This window comes from Pelophylax lessonae (assembly GCF_965119305.1).
Source record: "Pelophylax lessonae genome assembly, chromosome: 8".
NCBI lineage: Eukaryota > Metazoa > Chordata > Amphibia > Anura > Ranidae > Pelophylax > Pelophylax lessonae.
This window is the reverse complement of record NC_138775.1, coordinates 194,242,741-194,266,759: the sequence shown is the minus strand read 5'-3', so window position 1 is coordinate 194,266,759 and position 24,019 is coordinate 194,242,741. Positions and strand designations below refer to the sequence as shown.

The 24,019-nt window shown below is 41.7% G+C and overlaps 1 protein-coding gene across 3 annotated transcripts in view; it reads right to left on the bottom strand.

Moving 5' to 3' along the window:
* Positions 1–6,063: 6,063 nt before the first annotated feature.
* The window catches only part of DIPK1A (divergent protein kinase domain 1A), a 253,970-nt gene continuing 236,014 nt past the window's right edge, over positions 6,064–24,019 (bottom strand). For all 3 annotated transcript variants that reach the window (XM_082265810.1, XM_082265811.1, XM_082265812.1), the window contains 3 exons: positions 20,271–20,378; positions 18,854–19,030; positions 6,064–7,526 (listed from right to left, as the gene is read on the bottom strand). In XM_082265810.1, the coding sequence (XP_082121936.1) occupies positions 6,714–7,526; positions 18,854–19,030; positions 20,271–20,378 (1,098 nt within the window). In that variant the 3' untranslated portion in view covers positions 6,064–6,713. The remainder of the gene's footprint in view (positions 7,527–18,853; positions 19,031–20,270; positions 20,379–24,019) is intronic.

The following is a 24,019-nucleotide window of genomic DNA, read 5'->3' as shown; positions in this document are numbered from 1 at the left end:
ACATTTACGTTTTTGGTTGTAACATGAACAAATGTGGAAAATGTCAAGGGGTATGAATACTTTTTCAAAGCACTGTATCTGCAGATAGAAGTTATAACTCTGAAACATCAGCATGTTTCATAACTCCTGCCAATATAATAGCACAGCCAGAATAATGACATATTTACATGCCTCAGGTAATTTAACCTCTATGTCAGACCATATGGGGATCCACTGGCACCCCTTATTCCTCCTAGGTAAAGTAGACATCTAAGACCTGTTATTTTTATATATATTTTTTCCAAGCAAATTCCATGCTGGACCATAATATGGACATTAGGAGTCTGTAAACAGTAGATATTCAGAGATATGAATATTTATCACAAACTGTACCTGGGACACAGTCATGAATGTAGTGACCTCCCAGCAACCACCCTTCAGACGCTTAATTGTTCAGATAGCCCCTGTCAACACCCATTTGATCCGAAATAAAAAAGGAATGCCAGAACAGTTTGAGAGTTCTCATGTACCATCAAATCAGGAACATCTGTCAAGTTTGAGAACTGATAGTACCTGGCTCATCTACTGAATTTTGCTAACCCAATGACAGTGCAAGTATTCTGCCTTTTCAACTCTGTCTTATTTCCCCGTTGCTGTATTTTGTCTTTATTTCTTTGAAATACACTTTTTTCTGTAAACATTTTATTTGCACCAATTTGACTTTTTCATTATTAAACCTTATTCTGAAAAGTGTTATAACGGTCCTTGAGGCTCTTTTATTGCATACTAAAAACAAATCTCTGTCTCCTGAAGAGTGCTACTGTATAGTATAAATCTTTTGAACATACCTATCTTTAGTGACCGTGTGCGTTACAGATGTTTATTCATTATTTCATAGTAGTGATTATTGCGTGCACCTCAATTAAAGTCCCATCTGGGCACTCTTTTCTTTGCATTTGAATTCGGGATGGAGGTGCACACAATGGTTAGTGCCAGACCATGCCTCTCTAGTGGCAGAACATCGTCTGCACCGGGAGCTGCGATATATCATGGGAAAAAAGTTTTTTTTTCTCTCTCTCTCTCCCCCCTGTTGTCCCCTCCCTTTGTGGGCGGGGCCACATATATATATATATATATATATATATATATATATATATATATCGGTGCCATGTCCCCGCTGTTCATTTGAACGGACGGCCGCATCTGCGGCGTCCACACGTGCAGGCGGTGATTCCATCTTTGGTTGTGGTTGCCAGCGTGAGCTGGCAATCCCCTTTTGGACCGACAAATGCCAGTTGGTGTCTGACTACCCTTCACACCATCACATGGCATTAGGGACAGGATTTGCCTGCATTTGTTATGGATTTTCAGGTGAGGAATGCTTTGTACACTCTCAACTCCCATCATGTTTTGGCAATCCTTCACATTCGTTTTCTTGGCACATCATGGTGCTTTCCTCAACAACTTCTTTCAAGGTTTTTACTTTTTCCCTTGCATCCTTTGGTCTCCTCACCTTTAGTACGCCATTCTGACTTATTTATCATCACTTTCTGTTCACCCACCACTTACACGGTGTAGATATAGTTTCATGGGTCTGACTGGATTATATATTTTTACATACACATATGTAAAATAAGAAAACATTTTTTAATTTTTTATTTTTTCCCCCTATATACTAATATACTCTATATTTCGTTATATTTTGCTGTCACTTTTGTGTTACATTTCTATGCAAGTTCAGTCAGTGCCAATTTACCAAGTTGGATCACACACCTAAGCTCTACTAATTTCTACACCTTGTATTATTCCCTTCACTCCTCTGTCTATCAGATTAGCACCAGGTGATGTGATCTCAGTCTTCTTACCCTTTCTCTCTTGGTTTTATTTTCATCTGTTTTTTTGCAACATTTTTTCACACTATTTACCTTTTTATATGTGATACCATATATATATATATATATATATATATATATACACACATACTTGTAATATATTTGGATACCAATACTTTTTTCTGTTATCACTACGTGATAAAGTTCACACATTTTTTTAATACTGAGATGTTTATCCATGTGTTTTTCAGTTGGTGTCACATTACTATTATCATACTTTCATATCACATGTCTTCTCGCCTGGCTCTCCATCCCTTTGCCACAAATTTTTTTTTGGGGGGGGGGGGGGGGCACAAACAGAAAAATGTAATAGGCATTGCTTTGCGGCAAAAAACGCTGTAAAAAATTGCGTGACTTGGAGGTCGCAAAAGTGTGAAAGGGGCCTTCAGTAATTAAGGTATAGTGTGCCCCCTTTCAATGCAGAGAGACCAGCGTGCCCCCTTTCAATGCAGAGAGACCAGCGTGCCCCCTTTCAATGCAGAGTGACCAGCGTGCCCCCTTTTAATGCAGAGTGACCAGCGTGTCCCCTTTCAATGCAGAGAGACCAGCGTGCCCCCTTTCAATGCACAGTGAACAGCATGCCCCCTTCAATGCAGAGACCAGAGTACGTGCCCCCTTCAATGCAGTGACCAGCGTACGTGCCCCCTTCAATGCAGAGACCAGCGTACGTGCCCCCTTCAATGCAGTGACCAGCGTACGTGCCCCCTTCAATGCAGAGACCAGCGTGCGTGCCCCCTTTAATGCAGTGACCAGCATGCGTGCCCTCGTCAATGCAGTGACTAGCGTACATGCCCCCTTCAATGCAGAGACCAGCGTGCGTGCCCCCTTCAATGCAGTGACCAGCGTACATGCCCCCTTCAATGCAGAGACCAGCATGTGTGCCCCCTTCAATGCAGTGACCAGCGTACATGCCCCCTTCAATGCAGAGACCAGCGTGCATGCCCCCTTCAATCCAGTGCACTTAAGTGGATCATCAGCAGCGGCGGCGCGTCTCCTCGGGTCCTCCCGCTCCCTCCTCGCCCAATGGCATGGGGTTTGCCTTGTGGCCAATCAGGAATAAGGTATTAGACCCGCTCCCTGATTGGCCGGGAGGAGGATCCGTGTGACAATAGCGAATTTTTATTCGCTATTGTCACACAATGGGTGCACCCTTTGCATCGCCCTATTAGAGCCTCTGGCTTTAATCAGGTGATGCAAAAAAAAAAAAAAGCCCCATTGAACTCCATGCGTCCGGCGCCCCCACATGCAGATTAGGGGGCCGGACGCATGGATGGGGGGGGGGGGGGGCGGCGTCCCTGCGCCCCCAACACACCGGCCGCCACTGCTTATGGTACCTTCACCGCATGACAGCATTCCCTCCACTAGTCATATTTAGCCGGATGCAAGTATGGTTTTCCCCACTTGGGTCATACACTTGTTGATATTCCATACTTGCTGGCTATTTTATAACATGTGCACTATTGTCTTTGACAGGCTCACATAATTATTTACTCCTGATGAGTGGGCCAACAGACCCACGAAACGCATTGAGTTTTCTACAAGATATTCTGTTGAGTTTTAATCCAAGACATTCTACTCATGTATTACTGCTACATATGCCTTGCACGGATGCTCATTGGCCTGTGCATTAACCATTATACTTTTATTGTATGTTTTTACTCAATTAAAGCTATATACTAAGTCTATTGTTTCATATGTATGTTGCTCTGTAATCCTGTCATGTTGATCATGTTTTGTATTAATATCTTGACATCTGTTACTTGTCGGTACTTGTTCATATTCAGTTATGGTTTTATATTAAACCAATACATTCATTATTCCATAGTAGTGATTATTGCGTGCACCTCAATTAAAGTCCCATCTGGGCACTCTTTTCTTTGCATTTGAATTAGGGATGGAGGTGCACACAATGGCTAGTGTCAGACCATTCCCCCTTTCTTCCAGATGTTTATTCTAAAACCATAATTGGTTTTGCTAAAATTACGAGTTTCCTCCTGCTCTGTCCAAAGGGGGTGTGGTAGCTTAAAGGGTTAATTGCTTAATTAATTTAACCCAGTGAGAATCACTCTCAGGTTGTTGGCCCCTAGATTTGATCCTGCAAGCTGGGAAATCTTTATGCCAGGTGCAGCTGAGAGTAGTATTGTTATGCAAGTCACAGCGCGGTGTGAGATTAGCCAATCCTTTGTCAAAAGTTACTGAGGAGAGCAGGGATCTGATACCCGCTTCCATCACCCCTTGTTCCTCTTTATGCTGAAGAACATTTTTAATGACATTTGCTGTAGGTTTGGTATCGTTATCTCGTTGCAGAATAAATGTGGAGCGTGCTGGACCTTATAATTACACAGCAGAGAAGGGCTGAGTGTACTGGGCCCTATGATGACAGCAGAGGAGGGGTGAGCGTACCAGGTTCTATGACTGCACAGCAGAGGAGGAGTGAGCGTACCAAGTTCTATGGCTGCACAGCAGAGGAGGAATGAACGTACCAGGTTCTATGATTGCACAGCAGAGAAGTGGTGAGCGTACTGGGCCCTATGACTGCACAGCAGAAGAGCAGTGAGCGTATTAGGCTGACTACACAGCAGGAGGAGGATTAGCGTTGCCACCTTTATGAGACTGACAGTCACCATAAACAATTTCTTCCGTTAGTCTAAGCACCTCCTCTTTTCCACTGATCAACATAAAGAGCTTGTACTCCCACTGCAAGCCTGATGTCCTTGTTAAATCAGCAGTGAGCAGCTAAATTTAAGATCATTTTTAGATAACTAAAGAATTATTTCATGACTGAAGGAATATATCAGCACGCTAAAGGGTGTTTTGTATATTTGCCTGAAGCTGTTTTAATGGCAGCAATAAGCACGGCACTTAAATTAAACCACAGATTGGCAATTTGTTTCTGTAACTGCATTTTAATGATGCACTGCCTTTTATTGTTGCACCTTAATTAGCATAAACAGGAAATGTGTTATATGTGTCCTCTTCAATTTTCCTATAAAAGCTACAAAATCTTTTCATCAATTCTTATATAAACTTTATGGTCAATCTGTGCTTTGCCTATACCAGGTAATGCAACAAACTCACTTTAATGGCAATTCCACCAGAGGCAAATAACACCTTTGCTGCTTGTCTGTTTAGGTCCGGGGTGTAAAATAAAAACACCCAGTATATCCAGTTTAGGGGGACATGTGAGTCACTACCCTTCTTAACTGCTTCACAATACTGGTTTTTGGCTGCTCAGGCACGCAGCACTGTCACGTGAGGGTAGGAAAGAAGCCCCGTGTGCACTTAACTTTTGCTCGCTCCTCATGGCCAAACCTCCCAAAGGGGTAGTGAACATAAGATAAGTATGTGCTGCTGCTGGTGGGACTGGCAATAGAATAAACCTGTGGCTTTGCCCTGCATAGGCAAAGCAGAGGTTCACTTTAGGGGCATAAAAAGTCAAACATTGATTTTATATCTGCAGCTTCCCTTTTAATGCAAGAATTTAAAAACAAAAAATTTACAATCCTGAAATACTTACCAGTTTACCCTCTCTTGGAGATTCGGTAAAAAAAAAAAAGAAAAAAGTCTTCCACCACAATTTTGAGTTGCTGGCTTTCTTACACTTAGGAAAAGGCAGCCAAGGGCTTCTGTGCTTCATACAGGACTTACCTTCAGCCAAGAAGATGAAGTATAAGAGAAAAGGCAGCCAGCTGGTTCCTGAAAAAAACGATCAACTGACAATGTGGCAAAAAGTTCATGATTATGGTTGGTATTGTTAAATTGGCAGCAAGTTGAACTCTTCAGCATAAACTAATAACGAATATTTCACTTTAAAGTTAGAAGCTGAGATAAACCATCTAGGAACCATTTCTACCTTTTGGGGACTCTAAAAGAAATTCTACCACCAGAAATTTGAGCTCAGTTGTTAAAATCTTGCTCCTCCTCTATTTTAGCAAATATCAGTTTTGGATTGAAATCTTCATACACTGACAGATGATTTTGCAAGATAGCTAGTGAATATTTAGGCTGCATGTAGCAATGGCAGTATTATATAGGAGAAAAGAAAAGGCGGAAGTGCCACCCATATCAACCAGAGCTGACTACCATTTTTCTAACGTAGATCTGATAAAGGACAGAGAAATCTGATTGGGTCCACAGTTCTACTTTTTTAAAGGAGGCTCCCATCGAACATAGTACGATCATAGAAAAATAATTAAATCACAACTTAACAACACCTTAACCACTCATTTGACAGTCCACACTTTAATGACAAGTTAGCGTTTACTTATGTTCTGAATAAGAGTGTGCAAATTCTCCATGCTAACGTATCAGTAAACTTGAGTTTTTTTGTTTTAGTTCCACACATTAAATCAGCAGCTTTTATTCAACCACACTATGGCAGAAGTGGTATTTGGCCAGCGTTCTTAAAAAATAAAATAATAGTTAATTGTATAAAAATGCCTTCAGTTCCACCATTAGACGTTAAGGAGGCAAATTTTCACAGCATTGTAACATCCTGAAAGTCGAGAATGAGGTGAGTCCATATGAAAGACAAGTTTTTTACCAATGTCCTGCAATGCAAAGAGACCCAGTCCACCAACCACTGCAGAGGAACAAGAATCAATGGGATGTCAATGGAGAAATGACAATGTGCATTCATATACTAACAGTTCCCGAAACTGACACAAAGATGGCCTCAAAAGAGGAATACTATCTTGTTTCATTTTCCAACATTTTCCCAAATCAAATAATTCAACATTTTAATAATAAAAGAAAAAAGGTTTGTATAAAATAATGTAGACGTATCAACACACAGCAAGTGCTTTTATCTGATAGTGGCTGATGGAATGGAGACATTGGTTGTTACGAATCGTTAGTATGGGATATCTTCTTCCATAAAAGGGCTTTTAGATTGTTTAAAATTAATGAATGTTGCATCTCCATGTTATTTGTAGCAGCTTTTAGGGCAATGCATGAGTAGATCTGTTTTTCTAGTTCATCTTGGATTTCGGAAGGCGTACCCCGAAGCAGGTAGTCTTTTACCAATAGGCATATTTTTGCTAAATTTGGTTGGGTTATGTCTGCAGTGCATCTCTTTTTGCTTTGGTCACACACAGTGCTGCAGTCAGTACCATAAACACAGTCAGCATCAACTTCACAAGGTCGGTCTTTGATTAATTCTTTCAAGTTCATTTCTGGGACGATGTTTCTCATATCAACCACTTTCAAGTCATATTTCTCATTGTAACCAAAGTTTTTGGCACTTATGTCACACATAAGAAAATTTCCATAGGGTCCATGGAAAATGTCTTCTACAAACTCTAGAAGACCTATGACTATCTTCGCTTTCCTTGGCCATGATGGAGTGAACCACTGATCCATACGTTTTCGTAGTCCTTGTGGAACAAATACTTCGATGATCCACGGTAGGCTTATTCCGTAGAGTGAGGTGTATTGCACACGCTCTGTTATGTACAAATCACCACAGAAGCCAAGTAGCTTTGGAGTGTGCTCCTTGTCCTGCAAGATCACCATCAGTAGAAACTCATTTAGCTGTAGAAGTGCCCAGGCAGACTTGGCTTCTGGTAGTGAGACATGTCCATCTTTATTACCATCTGCTGCTGCTAAGATTAGGTTTACTAGGTCACTGAGATTTCCTTGGTCACCTAATTTAGTCTAAAAATAAAACAAAAACTGTATTACTTTTGTTGGCATAGGACATTTTGAATGCAATAGGAACTAGCACATTTTGAAGCACGCACATCTCATCTAATAAAAAGGTACACTCCAGTGAAATTTAAACATTTTGCCTATTTGTGATGTAGAAAAGGGTTACTCCAATAAATCCTCTGTAGGCTCCCTGTGGTCTCACATAAGATAGGCTTGATGCATATAACTATAAGTGCTCACTGGTACTACCAATTAGATTCAATACTATTGGATTGGTGAAATATGCAGAAAAAAAAATCATGTTTCTTCTGCATTAAAGAGCCTGTCTGCTCACAGTTTTTTTTATTTTAGTCTTTGGATCTTAAACATAGTTTTAGCAAGGGGTTTGTGAAGAGTAAGGCAGGAGGGAATTCATTATAAAAAAATTACAGCTGCAGTTAGTCGTTGTTTGCTAAATTAGCTTGCCTTCAAAGTGATATATTTTTCTTGCAGTTAGCAACAGTTAAAATGCTTTATTTTTTTTTAACTTGTCATCACACAGACTTGTAACTATAAAAGGCAGGGCTGCATTCATCACTACAGGATTCCCTGGATCTTTATCCTCTATTTTAAAGTGGATTTATCATTAAAATTCACAAGAATATGTAGCACACATGTCTCAATTACTGATTGTTCACCTTAATATTTTGGTTACAAAAAGTATCAGGGTCTTGCCATAAATACAAAAACTGTTCCTCCTGAAACTCCCCAATGTAATCTACAGGCATCCTAGAAGATCAAATGCTGCCTGGACATTGGGATCATTTGGGAAGCTTAACATAACTCTGTCTAGGACAGTGATGGCGAACCTTGGCACCCAAGATGTTTTGGAACTACATTTCCCATGATGCTCTTGCTCTCTGTAGTGTAGTGAAGTATCATAGGAAATGTAGTTCCAAAACATCTGGGGTGCCAAGGTTCGCCATCACTGGTCTAGGAGACCTTTATTATAGAATAAGCATTAGCAAGGCAACACATTCTTCAACACATCTGGACAGAAAGCAAAATGTACATATGTAATTAGCAAATATGGCTACATTGATTAACAATTACAAACTATACATAAAAACAAGGTTTTTAATAAATTAGAAGACACTAATAAGACTTGCACATTATTTTTCACATGCATATCGCCAACATCGTTTAAAAGATTACAGTTCACTTCTAAAAGCAATCAGTTTGCTAAGACTTTATGCCACTCTAAAGCAGCAAAATTAGCACTGTTGCATACTAATTGATTCACAGCATTCTAAAATGGGTGCTTAAACATTCATTTTATGATAATTTGCTAAACGCCTTTAATGCATGTGGTTAAAGCATTATACAGCCAACCTATACTGGCCTGTTTATCAGCTGGTTTTTCTATTGCTGCAAGCCTAAAAATCCCATATATATATATATATATATACACACACACACACACACACAGAGAAGTGGTATTTTGCTCAATAAACAATATAATAACACTTGATATTTTTAATACACTAATTAGCCTTCCCTTCGTTAAACTGCATACCATAATTAGCTGTCAAACCTTCCATTTAGATCCTTGTCTCAGTGAATCACATTTGTGTTTTCTGCATACATACATCTCTACACAGTAAGCTCAGGACACAGGAGAATAACTAAGGATTGAGCTAAATGGAAGTACCATAGTCTTTCGGAAAATCACATTATTGATGACATAGATTTCTGTCAGCCTGATTGCTAAACAGTTCTAAAGACAGAACATGTCAATAGATTTCTGCACTGCCAACTGCTTTCTGTACAGAGAATGGAGCTGGCTTGCAACAGAAGCTCTTGTTTTCAATACAAAAGATTTTAGGTGAAAAAGGAGGACACGCTTTTAAAGAGATATTGTACAAAAACGTGGTGAAAAAGAAAAGAAAAAAATAGAGGGACTTTACGGTGTTATACGCAACCCCCAAGAAGAGAACACCCAAATATTGAATGAAGTATTGCAGCCTGTATGGTGAAAAGGCTTTGACTAATAAATATTCCAAAAAGATGGAAAATTCGAAGACCTGATTGTATATATGGCTGGAGAAAGGTTTTGAATATCAGTCATTGCTTAGTGTGCGGTTGTGGTTGAAGTGTGGTTCTCTCTCATGCTCCACAAAAAGTTAGTTCAAATTACAAACACAACAGAATGAGCATTACTGTTATGTATGCGTTTTCCATGGTGCTACGGAACCGCCATAAACTGGGCCAGATTTGAATTGCATTTATCCAAAATTGCTCAGTTTTATTTATTCATTAATATTATATTCAGGGATACACGGAATTAGCATAATCATCCATCCGAAACGCTAACCACTGCAACATCTGGTTTATATGGGAATTAGCATAATGGTTTGTTTGACCGACCAATCAGAGCTCCCTGTAGTCTTACTGCCGCCGCTATTGTGTACTGGACACTTCCTGATGACGCCATATCCGGGCGAAATGCATTGAGGGTCCAGTACGACATCACTTTCGGTTTGTGGCCAGTTGGAGTGTGGAACGCAAGCGGATCCTACTGCAGCGGTTCCTGGTTACACACGCGGTTATATGCCTTCAGCAAGTGCCATTTGAAGGCCCTTTTAAATGTGAGTGTTTTTGCCCTTATTTCTGCAATTTTATAATAAAATATACTACACCATGAGATATTTTCCCCATATCTTCTTGAGAGCCAATGGAGAGAGGAACCCCTGATTATCACCTAGGAAGAAGTTGTCCCCATTAGAGCCAAAAGGAACTCTACAGGCACTTTAGGTCCCAGAGGCCTGAGTGCTTTTGCTAAGTGGCCATTACTTACTGGGTGAAGGATCAGAATTTTGTTTCACCACTGAACCACTTCAAAAGGAAGAAATTCAGCGCAATCCATTTGTGATATCACCCCACCTACAGTTTTATGTACACTACTTTAATTATTAATCTATTGATTTCCGTGTTTAATACTTTTTGCTTGGCATGTACCTTTCTAGGTTGATTGTTCGAGGTATTTTTTCCCAATTTTTGGATGCTGCAGAGCATGGTAGTGCCATTAGCCGTTTGCCATTTGCATGACACTGGTTCTCTTTACTGTGCACCTTTCCTTAATCAGCACTTATTGTTAAATTTGCACAGTTTAGCATCAGCACTTTTATCTGGATGTTTATTCTCATTTTTTTTGCTATTTTGGCCATTGATTCATTGCAGCACTTCAGAAGGTGGAGTCCCTGTATTTTTTTTAGATAGCACCATTTGTCACTGGCACAATTTGGATTTATATTTATTTTTCACAACAGAATGAGCGACCCAGGTCTTTACCTGCGTGCGCGGTTTAGATGAGAGTGTATGAAGTTTCAATCAGAGAGAGAGTCTGAAGACAAACCGCTTCTGCAGTAAAAACCCAACTGTGTCAAGGGCACACTCTCCAATAAATGTTTACAAGCAAAAAGGTTTTACTACACTACTGTAAAATGTTTTAGCTACTTGAGAACAATGCTGTAAAAATGAGGATGCTTTCGAAAATATTCATGAAATAGTTTTTCTTTATCGGTTAACATATAAAGTGCATAAACAGAGAAAAACCTAATTCAAATTAATAATTTGGCGTGTCTAACCATTAACTTTAAAATAGTATCAATTATCCCAGGCATTTTTATAGGCATATTGTTCAGTGCCATGATTTAACAAATATACAATACAGGTTCTAATGATTTACAAGATAACAGGTAGGTTTCAAAACAGAATCAGCTGTGCAGTAGGGATGAAAATGGATGAGGAAAAGCCATGATCTTCTAAGCTGATAGAATCGAAGACAGTTCAATGTAAAACATTTACATAATGACATGTTTGAACACAGCAAGGAACAGGGTGTCTCATAGGCAGACATTTCCAGGAACATAGGTGTTTCTGGATGTGCGATCCAAGCTCTCCTACATCATGCTTATTTTGCTTCACAACCAGATGTCCAGTAGTCCAATCAATTCAAACTTGGCAAAAATCAGCAGGACCCTGGTACAACAATCTACTATTTGTAAGTCTGATATGAGGTTGTCCTAATAAAAGACTAGCAGCGAACATGAAATATCACCATATGCAAAACCAGGCCAGAAACCCATGTACAAAAGCTCCAAGAGCGAGCGTGCAGAAATTTGGCAGCAGGGTGCTCTAGACTGATGAGTCAAAATCTGAAATACACTAGATTACCAAAAATATCGGGATGCCTGCCTTTACACACACAGAGTTTTAATGGCACCCCAGTCTTAGTCTGTAGGGTTCAAAATTGAGTTGGTCCACCCTATGCAGCTACAACAGCTTCAACTCTTCTGGGAAGGCTGTCCACAAGGTTTAGGATATAAAATTGTTCTAAATCCAATAAAGTTTCCTTGAAATGTAGTCTTAGCAGTCTTTCGAATTGTCCTGGAGCTCAAAAAAAAAAAAAGACACTGTATTCTTCATTGGTCATCTGGGTGGAAGCTAGCTATTATCATAATCTTCTATTTAACATGCATGCATACTGAATGTGAATTTTTTTTAGTAATGCTGGCCATATACGGTGCAAATTTCTTTCCTGCAACCACGGGTTGCTTTACTACCAAAAGAAAGCTTTTTTATGTGTGAAAAAAAATGATAAAAATTGAATTTGCGTACAATGTTGCATGACCGAGCAATTGACAGTTAAAGTAGCACAGTGTTGAATAGCAAAAAATGCCCTGGTCATGAAGGGGTTAAAACCTTCCAGAGGCGAAGTGTTTAAAAGAAGAAGGGATGCTACGCCTTGGTAAACATGGCCCTGTCCAAAACTTTTTGGGGGTTGTTCTTTGCCAGCTTTTTGTTAACCTGTCACAACATTTTTAAGATGTGTCACTGCCATTAATTTAAAAAATACCTTATTTTTTTTCTTAAAATGGTACATTTTCTCAGTTTAAACATTTGATATGATTTTGATTTTTCTATTGTGAAACGACATGGGTTTATGAGATTTGCAAATCATTGCGTTTTGTTTCATGTAGATTTTACACAGCGCCTCACCTTTTGTGGAATTGAGGTTGCACGAATAATATGATCTTTGTCTTAACTGTAAAATAGAGTACATGGGACACAATATAATATTATGAAACTTTGGGTTATACTGCCACTTTCAGGAGAACTGGACAATGGCAAAGCAAAGCTGGGACAGCCCAAAATAACCCTCCTGCTCCCAGCAAGCAATGGTAAGGGTGAAACAGTGGAAAGGGATCTGCATCCTGCAGTTTACTCCAAGAAAAAGATTTTACATGTAAAACAAAAATCCTACTTTCCTAGTGGACATGCAGGATACTGGATATTATTCCGAAAGACTAAGACATCCAAAAGCTGTCCAACCGAGGGGCAGTTAACCGAAAACTAAAGGTTAATGGGCCCACAGGGAAAAAAAAAAAGTCAACAAGGGCAGCCCAAAGAGTTGCCTAAAGAACATTACGACTGAAGCCGGCATCAGCTGAGGCCTGAACATACACCTGGCAAAACCTAAATGTGTAAAAAGACCAGGTTTTCTTCTTCAAAACTGTGCAACAGATGCCTGATGCTGATACCCCAGGAAGCACTAACTGATGTAATGGAGCGCGCTTTAACTAGAGGGAACCCTGCCCTTGAAGCCATAAGCTGATCTGATGAATCGACCTAGTGATAGTGTAACCCTATGGGTACCTTTAGTAACAGAATGTGGGAGTGGAGCTGTAGCGGAGATATGAACTAGAAGAATGTACCACCATCAATGAAATGGAGGGAAACTACCTTAGGATGTTTAGGAGCAGGACAGAGAGATGATAGAACAATGTCCAATTAGGGTGAAAGACATACACCACCTTGGGAAGCAAAAAGGCACTGGACCTCAAAACAACCTTGTCCTTTTGTAGCACAAGAAAGGGCTCTTCATAGGTTTAGCCTGCAAACTTAGAAACTCACCTTGAAGAAGTGATGGTGATGAAAAAGTCAGCCTTGAGAGTAAGAATAGACAGAGAAATATCCCCAATAGGATCAAACGATGGTTGTTGAAAAGTCGACAGAACTAGGTTGAGATCCCACGGAGTCCCTGGAGAACGTACAGGTGCAACAATGTGAGTGACACCTTGTAAAAAAGGTCTTCACATGGAGTGAGGGATAGAGATTCTCTTAAAACCACCTAAGACAGAGATTTTATCCTTGATGGTACTCAACGCCAAGTGTTGGTTCAGTCTAGACTGGAGAAAAGACAGAATTTGTTCCACAGAATATATCTTGGGATGAAAATTTCTGGCCTTGCACAACAAGAAATACACTTTCCAGACGTGACAGTAGAGTTTGCAAGAGGTCAACTTCCTAGCTTTAAAGAGTGTACAGATAATTGAATCAAGTAGGCCCCTATCCCTCAGGATTTTTGCCTCAACAGACTTGTTAAAGCCAAAGACCAAGAAGCAGCTTGGTTAACCGGTTTTTGGGACAAAATAACCAGAGGATTCGGTAAATCCCATGACAGCCCACCAGGAGACTGATGAGGTCCAAGTACCATGATTGCCTTGGCCAGGTTGGTGCACTGAGAATTACATGCATAACCTCCATCTTGATCCTGCAAAACAGGCAAGGAAGGAATTTTAGCAGATAAAAAAATAATTCAGGTTCAGTGGACACTAAAGAGTCCCCAGGGCATTCGCCACAAAGGTCAGAGGATCCTGTGACCTAGACACAAACCTTTCCAGTATGCTATTTAACCAGAAAGTTTATTCTTTATCATAGTTCTAAAACACAATATACAGTGTAGGGACCACTCCTCAGAGTCCAGATTCTGAGCAAGTCTACCTGCCAATTTCCCATCCCAGAAATGTGCATGACAGACAGGCTGGAACATTGCTTTTTACCCAAGCGAGAATCAGATTGGCTTCTGTGATCTGCTAGCATTCTGGTTTCTCTCTGATGACTGATGTATGCCAACACTGGGTTGTTGTTGGACTGAACTGAATCCTGGTTGGGTAACCTCAGAGAAGAGAGAGGTCCAGCATTAAAGTGACAACCACATAACCCTGTGCTCCAGAACATGGATCAGGTGATGAGTTTCCTCTGGCAACTAAGTTCCTTGCATGGAGAGGGTACCAAGGACTCGACAGGCTGGCATCTGTTGAAAGAACCTTTTCCAGGGCCAAACTCATGATTCACCAGGCCCAGGCTAGCCTGGTTTTGATATTCAGGCACATGTGGCAGTCCAGAGACTAAACCGGTTGGTCCTACACTGCCAAAATGTTGAATTTTAATGATCTATTGTGACATTGGGCATATGGAAAAGACTTGAAGGAGGTCACCATTAAGCCAAAAACCCTCATGCAAAAGCTGAGACCAGTCACCATACAAGACTGTAAAAGCGAGTGTACAGGGAAAGAGAAGGTTTCATTAGGCTGACAGCACAGGCTGGCGACTTTTGGCAAGGGCGAATCAGGCTGCATTAAGTGAAGGCACAGGAGCACTGAAATCAGTAAGGAGGACAATGGTGTCCTTAAGGTTTAAAGATACGTCAGTATTCTGAATCTCATGTGCTGGGTGTCAGAACCAGGAAAAACACCATCCTAATCTACCAAGCCTGAATGGTAAAAAGCAGCTGCTGCCAGAAAATGATCAGAAACAGACTCTAGTGGAGAGGTAGAAAGGGCCTGCAGGCCATGGACTCCAACAATGACAAAAAATAAAATCTATTAAGCCACAGAACAGGTAGAGGAGGACCAAAAAAGGGCAACAACCCTTAAAAAAGGCTGCAGAATCCCCTCCCCTCCACGCTGTTCACCAAACATGAGCAGGCAGGATCCCCAGGGTAGGCCCCTTGCACCTCGGATCCATCATGGTATAGATGTGATTAATTTCCTCTAGGAGTAACTCACAAAACACTGCCAAACAGGAAGGGTTACCATCACCTGTGGATATCATTAAAGGCAGCAGGGATGCAAAAATAATTATCCCAGAGGACTGCTAATGCAGATGAGAAGGCAGCAGAGTACACACATGTCCCATAATGTCATGGGCATGCACAGTGAGATCAACTCAGAAGGAGGTTGTGCAGACTAGGTGAGGGCACCCGGGCCCAAGGCTGGTAAACAAAAAGGGGACAGATTAAAAATGGAAAAGATCAACTCCTGTCACCCACATGTGGCTTCATGTGTTGCATTTGGTGCTTCATGTTTATAACCCTAAGGGACAGGAGCAGCACCCCTGGGCTCCCATTTGAAGGGCAAGACCCCTTACTCACTGCAGCCATCTTCTCTCCTACAGTATCCCCCAGGCTGATAAGCAGGGTGTTAGGGACATGCTAATTCAGTACACTTCAGCTATCTGGTGGACATACTCCTTATAGGGTCTCCAGGGACTGGGTTCCACCAGACCAGTGTACCACAGCAACCTACCTCAGCCAACTCAATGTGTTGAACCATAAGCCTAGGTAAGCGCCAAATGAGTTGGCCCTGTTTCTTCTTCCTGACAGTCCAGGTACCCCCCGCCACCTAGAACAAAGGCAAGGAGTAACCAATCTGCTGCAAAAAGAAGTCCCAGTGACTCTGGAGCAACAGAAAAATCTTGATAGAAGAAAAAAAAAGTCTTGATAAATAGTGAAAAGGTTTTGCTTCTCTAGAGCAGAGAGAAGATGACCATTCTTCTAAAGACACAAGCAAAAAACAGACTTACATATGCAAGGGAGCTGGAGGGGTTCACTGGGCTTACAGCTTTGCTTTGGCAGTGTCCAGTGGTCCTGAAAGTGGCAGTATTTCTGAATACTATCATGTGTCCCATTATGTAAGACTAGACTAAAAAAAAAAAAGTTTTGGCTAGAGGTACACTTTGAGAAGTAAGCCTTAGAAGCATTCAGTATGTTAATGTTCATCTTGGATTGTAAGCTTTAATGGGCAAGGCCCTCTGAAGCCTACTGTATTAAACTGTATTGTAATTGTACTGTCTGCCATAATTCTGTAAAGCGATGCGTAATCTGTTGGCGCTGTATAAATCCTGTATAATAATATAATAATCTGATGGGTGGGCTGCATACTCTCCCGGCATAGCATAATCTGGCTTCAAGTCACTAGTTCCCATCACAGAGTTCTAGCCTGACGACATCTTAATAGTGTTTACTGAATGCATTCAATTTACTTAATGTGACATGCATTTACAGCCAAACTCTAACTGGGAAAGCCAAGGTATACATAATCAATATCTGTTTGTGACTCAAAGTCATAGGTTTCACATGCAGAGAGAGTAAACACTTTTGGATAGATACAAAAGTACTTTATACATCCTGTTTTTAAAGGGCTTAAAATAATTGCCCAATGTGTTGTTCAATGCCCGACTATGGACAAATAACAGATGGGAATTTCACATAAGTTGTTTATTTTTATTCTGAATCCCCTTATGCTCATCTAATAGGACTAGAAAGAAAGATTAGTTATGTGATTCTAGTGACATTTCATTTGTTGAGCAGTTGAGGAAGTGCACTGTCACAGAATGCATAACTACCACTGAAAAGAACAACCCTATGGGCTTTTTTCAAGCCCAGCTATCACACAATTTTATCTTTTTCACTGCATGGTTTTTAACTGTTTTCTGCTTGGCAATGCAAGCAAATACCACGTCAATGGTCTATGCTGGCAGGGAGGAGTAAAAAACACAACCCTCATAAGTCTCCTAACAGACTTGCAGGGCTGAGGAGAGGGGGTGTGCCAGACCAGGACTGTTACATAAACATGCAAAACAAAAATTCAACTTTCCATATTACTTTAAAAAGGTACACCAACATCAACAGGGTAAATTAAAACATTTTGTGGGTACATGAAAAATAAAAAAATCTCATAACAAATGTATGAGATTTGTTAAAAATAAATAAAAAGCTGATATATGGGTTGCAAATATCCTCAACATTTATTATTGCATCATAAAAGGTTTATAGTTACAATTCCATGTCTATCCCATTAGATAGCTTTTACAGATGCTTATATATGCAATTGAGATAGGGCATCTGTACTCTCCAGTAGTCACATATACAGATATTGACTATCAATATCACCCCTTTTCTGTCTGTTTTTTTTAGCCTTGGACAAAATTCCACAGGATCCCAGATCTGAGAGGGGACACAGGATCCCAGAGGGGACTGGGACAGGAAAGTCCTTCAGAGGGGATGACGAGTTTTTTTCCCTGAGGGCTACTTGTCCCTCAGTAATGAATGAATCCCCCTTCTTTAAACCATTTCTATAGTGAATACTTTTTTATTTGATTAATGGTATCCAATATTCATGTGTTTCTTTTCATATTTCTTCCTAAGAAAAAACAGGTTCCTCTGTCCAGCACTTAGAAGTGGTTTCCTCTCCTGGATTCGTTATCTTGCATTATGGAGAGAAAAGCATGATAAGCAATGTATTAGGTGTGAAACAAGCATAACCAGGAAACTTGGAATAGCTTACCACCGGTACTCCCAAATTGATAAAAGATGTAAGTGGGTATTTCAAGCGGTTGGTATCCCCCCAGAAAGTACTTAAAGACCAACTCTGGGCAAACAAAAAGTGCCTGCACTGAAAAGGTTAACTGCTCATTTTTTCCAGGGAAAATGAGAAAGCTTTAGACTCACCTGATCATCCGCTTCCCCACGATCCAGCAGTGGAATGTTCCTGGTGTTCTTATATCCAGAGTAGGCTCCAGACGGGGTTGATCGCATCAAGAACAGTCCACCACTAAAAGCTGCTAGAGCACGGGGGGGGGGGGGGGGAGGGGGGGCAGGAGCTGCAGAAACCAGTCTTAAGCCAGCCAGAGACTATTTGAATTCAGCAGTGACCGGCCGAGATTCGATCCATGTATGGGCAGGCTGATCATACCAAAGTTGATCCATCAATTGACTTAAGCACAAAAAGCATGTCGGATTTATAGGATGTGATTATTGCCAGTGGCTATGACTGCTAGCAATAATCACTGTGTTCACCCGGCTGGGACACCTCTCCGTGCTACTCACGATTGCAGAAAAGAAAATCATATCGTCTTTGGCTGGCTTTAGGCAGGTAGAATCGGACAATCAGGTAAGTATATCTCTTTTCTCCTCTCCCCTAGACGAAGACGAGTAATCAACCCTTGCAGTGCACAGCCACCTGGGAGTTTTATTTATTTTGTTGGATATAGAATTACAATATGAAACAGAAGATCAGATGTCACAATAACCAGTATTGCCAACTGTAACATTTGATACTCCAGTATCTTACTTTAGAGAGCATACCAAAGTTCATCACAGATTGTTAATTCTTTTTAACTGATAAGAAATTTTAGTATTACTTGCTTTACTACTTTAAATTACTTACTTTAAAGAGACTATGCACCATCTCTTTGAATTTTTGCACAGTGGTTCCTCTTGTTGGCTTGTCAAACAGTACAATTTCTTTCCTAGGTTCCAGCTCAGATCCAAAATCAACATGCTCAGGATCTTCCATCTGACACTTTATCACACCTTCTAGATTTCCCCAGATTCCCAGATACTTCTAAAACAGAGCATTTCAACAATGTATAATCAGAGTCTGCACTTCCATGCTGGACATTGTTCCTATAACTGTCTTTAGGACTGGATGAGCCAAGTGGCATTTGGCTAAGGGTCATATGCATCCAAGTGCACTTTGGACTAGTGTGGGTCCATTGTGCTGCACATGCCCATGCAGTCCTAACAAAACATGCATCTTTTGACTGGAATACTGTACAAGTTTATATAACTGATCCTTTAAGACCAAATTTACATGAGATTGTATACAAGGACTTTATATACCATTCTTTTTTTCTGGCTGCTTGTATTTATTAGCATAGATCGGTCTACCTAATTTGAAGATTCTTTAAATGACCGGGCTGGTGCTCCTGTTATATCAGGGTTACGTTTTAGTTGTAAACCGGTAGTTTCATTATTATTACCGGCACTGTTAAGAGTACTGATATCATTGTTGGAAAATTAAACTGCCTGCAAACTTTGCATGTTTGGCATTATTTGTTTTTCTTTCAGCAAAATTTAAATCATATTGAGACCAATTAAGTTTGGAGAAAAAATGTTTGAAGTCACAGCATAAGCTAGCTTATGAAATAGTCTTGACGCTGTACAGCTCTACCTCAAGTTTGGATTATGCTTGGGACTAAACCAGTAAAATAAGTAAACACCAAACCGATACGGCACCAATCATTTCATTTTCCAAATCACTCCTTTTAAAATCATGCACAGTCCAATAATAAAATATTAGAGCTAAAATGACTGATTATACCAAATACGCATGATATGAAAAGTGCCATCTTTATAGAGAACACTGGGGCTCAAGTGGCTTAGGAAAGATGCATCCTAAACATTTCATGATGCCCAAGGAACAAAACACTGCCTTTGCAATATGAGAAAATATGGTTCCAGTTGCTGTGGGGCAAACATCCAGTTCCTCTAAGACACTTTTATAAATGTTATCAGTAATATTATTGTATTGTGTGGCTCTACTGCTAAAAATAAAAAAGCCTAGCCACACTCTCTAGAGAAGGGTCACTGACGCACTTCTCAGAATGTTAAGTAGAAGTGAGAGCCCTGCATTATCTTCTCTTATGGGCATACACAAGGGAAGATGTTCCAGATGTTGCAGAACTACAGCTCCCCAAGCATCATATGAGACTTTAACAGATGGAGTGCTGAAGACTGCTTATCCCCGACATGCATCGTCTCTGCTATTCTCCCTAGTAATGCGCAAAGAATTCAAATATTACCTGATTGTTTGGTCTGGTTGACAAACATTTTCCAAAATAAAGATTTTCCTTGGAGCAAAGACCTTCACAGGCTGATCCGTCAATAATGCCTTTTCTATACTTATCACACTAGAAGCAGAAGAGAAAAAACACATCAATAGTGAAACGATTAAACTAGATAAACAAACATACTCGCTGCAGGTTTTATTTACTCTGAAAACATTTCCTATGGGATTCTGTATCTCCACTGTGACCACTTGTCCTAGCAATAAACAGTTTCTTTTCATGTTAGTTGAAAAAAAAAAAAAAAAAATAGCATTTTCTTCTTACAATCATTTCTTTTTGTATGCTGTATTGGTAGATAAGTCACAATACATAAGTCATCGTCTCACTTTACAGATTTCATCACCAAGCACAATACAGACATTTTTGGAGCAACTGTGATTCAATATCATTGTGTATGTTTTGTGGGTGACTTCATTTGTGGTTCTCAAATAACCATGCAGGGTTAAGAGATTTGATTTTCTATTCTTCGCACCGGTTTCATCAAAGATATATATAGGTCTCTGTGCCCATTACTTTTTCAAAAACTGTGAAAAAAAATAGTTTCAAAAGCATTTGATAGTAGCCATGCATGTTAGTTTGAAGGGAGATAATCTGAGTTAGTTCAATATATCTAAAGTTACAAGTGACAACTGTTAGGCCCCTTTCACACTTGCCGCTCCGTCGACAGACTCAGTTTTTCTCAGCGGAGGATCGATCCGCCGATCCCACGCTGAGCAGGCGGATGGCAGCTCTGTCTCCGCGTTGTGTGCGGAGACAGAGCTGTCAGATCCCCGCTCTTCTCTATGGGGGAATCGGATGAGAACGGACCACATGTCCATTCTTATCTGATCCGCCAGGCGGATGGGAAAAAGGGTTTCCATCCGTCCGGATTTGACGGATAGTATTGGATGTCTCCGCTGACATCCGATGCCCCATAGAGATGCATGGGGCATCCATTCAGATCCGCCTGAAAGTGTGAAAGGGACCTTAGTCAGTTTTTGTGACTGTTTAAGTACAAGGCACCTGTAAAGTATTCACAGTGCTTCCCTTTTTTTACATTTTGTTATGTTACAGCCGTATTCCAAAATAGATTAAATTTCCTCAAAATTCTACAAACAATACCCCATATTGACAACATGAACGAAGTTTGTTTGAAATCTTTGCAAATTTATTATAAATAAAAAAAATTATAAAATCACATGTACAGAAGTATTCACAGCGTTTGCCATGACACTCAAAATTGAGCTCAGGTGCATCCTGTTTCCACTGATCATCCCTGAGATGTTTCTACAACTTGATTGAGTCCACCTATGGTAAATTAGGTTGATTGGATATGATTTGGAAGGACACACACCTCTCTATTTAAGGTTCCACAGTTAACAGTGCATGTCAGAGCACAAACCAAGCCATGAAGTCCAAGAAATTGTCTTTAGACCTCAGAGACAGGATTGTATCAAAGCACAGATTTGGGGAAGGATACAGAAAAATTTCTGCAGCATTGAAGGTCCCAATGAGCACAGTGGCCTTCATCATCGGTAAATGGAAGAAGTTTGGAACCACCAGAACTCTTCCTAGAGCGGGCCACCCGACCAAACTGAGTGATCAGAGGGAGAAGGATATTAGTCAGAGAGGTGACCCAGAACCTGATGGTCACTCTGACAGAGCTCCAGCATTCCTCTGTGGACAGGCCCGGATTGGCTAATCGGGAGCATCGGGAGAATTCCCGGTGGGCTGGTCAGTTTTTTGGCCGCAGGGGCCGTTGTCATGGCCAGGGGCGGACTGACCAATTTGCCTGGGGGGCCCCACGCAGGGTGGCAATTTCCCCGATCTGATCCCCAGGACACCGCAGCACCACCTTTAGTGTGCACTAGACTGGTTGCTAAGATGGCCAGCCGCCTGGCGTCTAGCAACCAGTGACATGCAGAGAAGAGGACCCAGAATGCAGAGCGGAGGAGGATCTTCCTCGTCCTCCTCTGCGCCTATTAGAATGTGTGGTATGTGGCTCCACCCACTTCCTCCCTGCATCCTTACTGTGCGGCCGAAAACATGCCTGACTGAGCCATCAGGAGACCCCAGAGCAGGACCGAGGCAAACTGCTGCTTGAGGTGATATCTCCTGACAGACACCAAGAGAGCCCGAGGAGAAGGAGAACACTTCCCGAACCAGTGAGAGAACTCAGGGCAGGGGTAGGCATCAGTTCAACAGCACAGCCGGCAAATTGGCTGCATGTGTGATTTGCTCACATTGTACTGTCTGTATCTCTGCTCGTGTCCCTTGTTTCAGTGAGAACAGCACTGCCAAGCCTCTCCTACACTGCATACATGCATAGCCCCACCTCCCAGCAGGATGTCTGGCTGCTGACTCACCCGAATGCAGCTGGAACATGATTGCTATGCTGCCCTGTCACTCAGCGCTGCACCTGCCTCCTCCTGAAGTCCAGGCTGTGCTTCCCACACAATATCATGGAGCAAGGGGGGTAAGAGCCAGGGGCCTCTCTTGTCATAGTTGTACACAATGGTGAACATGTGTGCAGGGAGGGTAAAGCAATAGAACATATGGGGGGCTGTGTGTGTGTGTGTGGGGAGCACTGTTCATATAATGGGGGCCTTTGCATCTCCTTAGCAGGGACAGTGTAACTAACTTCTTGTATTGAGAGACCCCTGTGTGTCCTGAGGATGGGGGGGGGGGGGGGGGCACTGAACTTATAATGGGGACCCCTTGTGTGTCCTGAGGGGGGGCACTGGACTCCCTGTGTGCCCTTAGGATGAGGGGGTACTGTACATCTTATGAATGAAACCCCCTGTGTGCCCTGAGGATGAGGGGGCACTGTGCGTCTTATAATGGAAACCCCCTTTGTGCCCTCAGGATGGATTGGGGGGATGTGCATCTTATAATGGAAACCCCCTGTGTACCCTAAGTGTCACTCACCCCCCTCTCTCTCACTTCTCTCCCTAACCCCCCCTCTCTCTCTCACTTCTCTGTCTCACCCCCTCACTCTTTGTCTCCCCTCTTTCATCTCTCTCTCCTCTCTCCCCTCCCTCTTTCACCCCTATTTCAGCCCCTCTCTCGCTCAAACCCCTCTTCTCTCTCACCCCATCTCTCTCTTTCCCTCCGTCACCTCCCTCTCTCACGCCCTCTCTCTCACACTTCTCTCTCCCTCCCTCTCCTTCCCTCTTTCTTTCACCCCTCCTTCTCTCTCTCTCAGGTCAGGGATCTCTCTTTCTCCCTCTCAGGTCAGGGATCTCTCTTTCTCCCTCTCAGGTCAGGGATCTCTCTTTCTCCCTCTCAGGTCAGGGATCTCTCTTTCTCCCTCTCAGGTCAGGGATCTCTCTTTCTCCCTCTCAGGTCAGGGATCTCTCTTTCTCCCTCTCAGGTCAGGGATCTCTCTTTCTCCCTCTCAGGTCAGGGATCTCTCTCTCTCCCTCTCAGGTCAGGGATCTCTCTCTCTCCCTCTCAGGTCAGGGATCTCTGCCTCTCAGGTCAGGGATCTCTCCCTCTCAGGTCAGGGATCTCTCCCTCTCAGGTCAGGGATCTCTCTCTCTCTCAGGTCAGGGATCTCTCTCTCTCTCAGGTCAGGGATCTCTCTCTCTCTCAGGTCAGGGATCTCTCTCTCTCTCAGGTCAGGGATCTCTCTCTCTCTCAGGTCAGGGATCTCTCTCTCTCTCAGGTCAGGGATCTCTCTCTCTCTCAGGTCAGGGATCTCTCTCTCTCTCAGGTCAGGGATC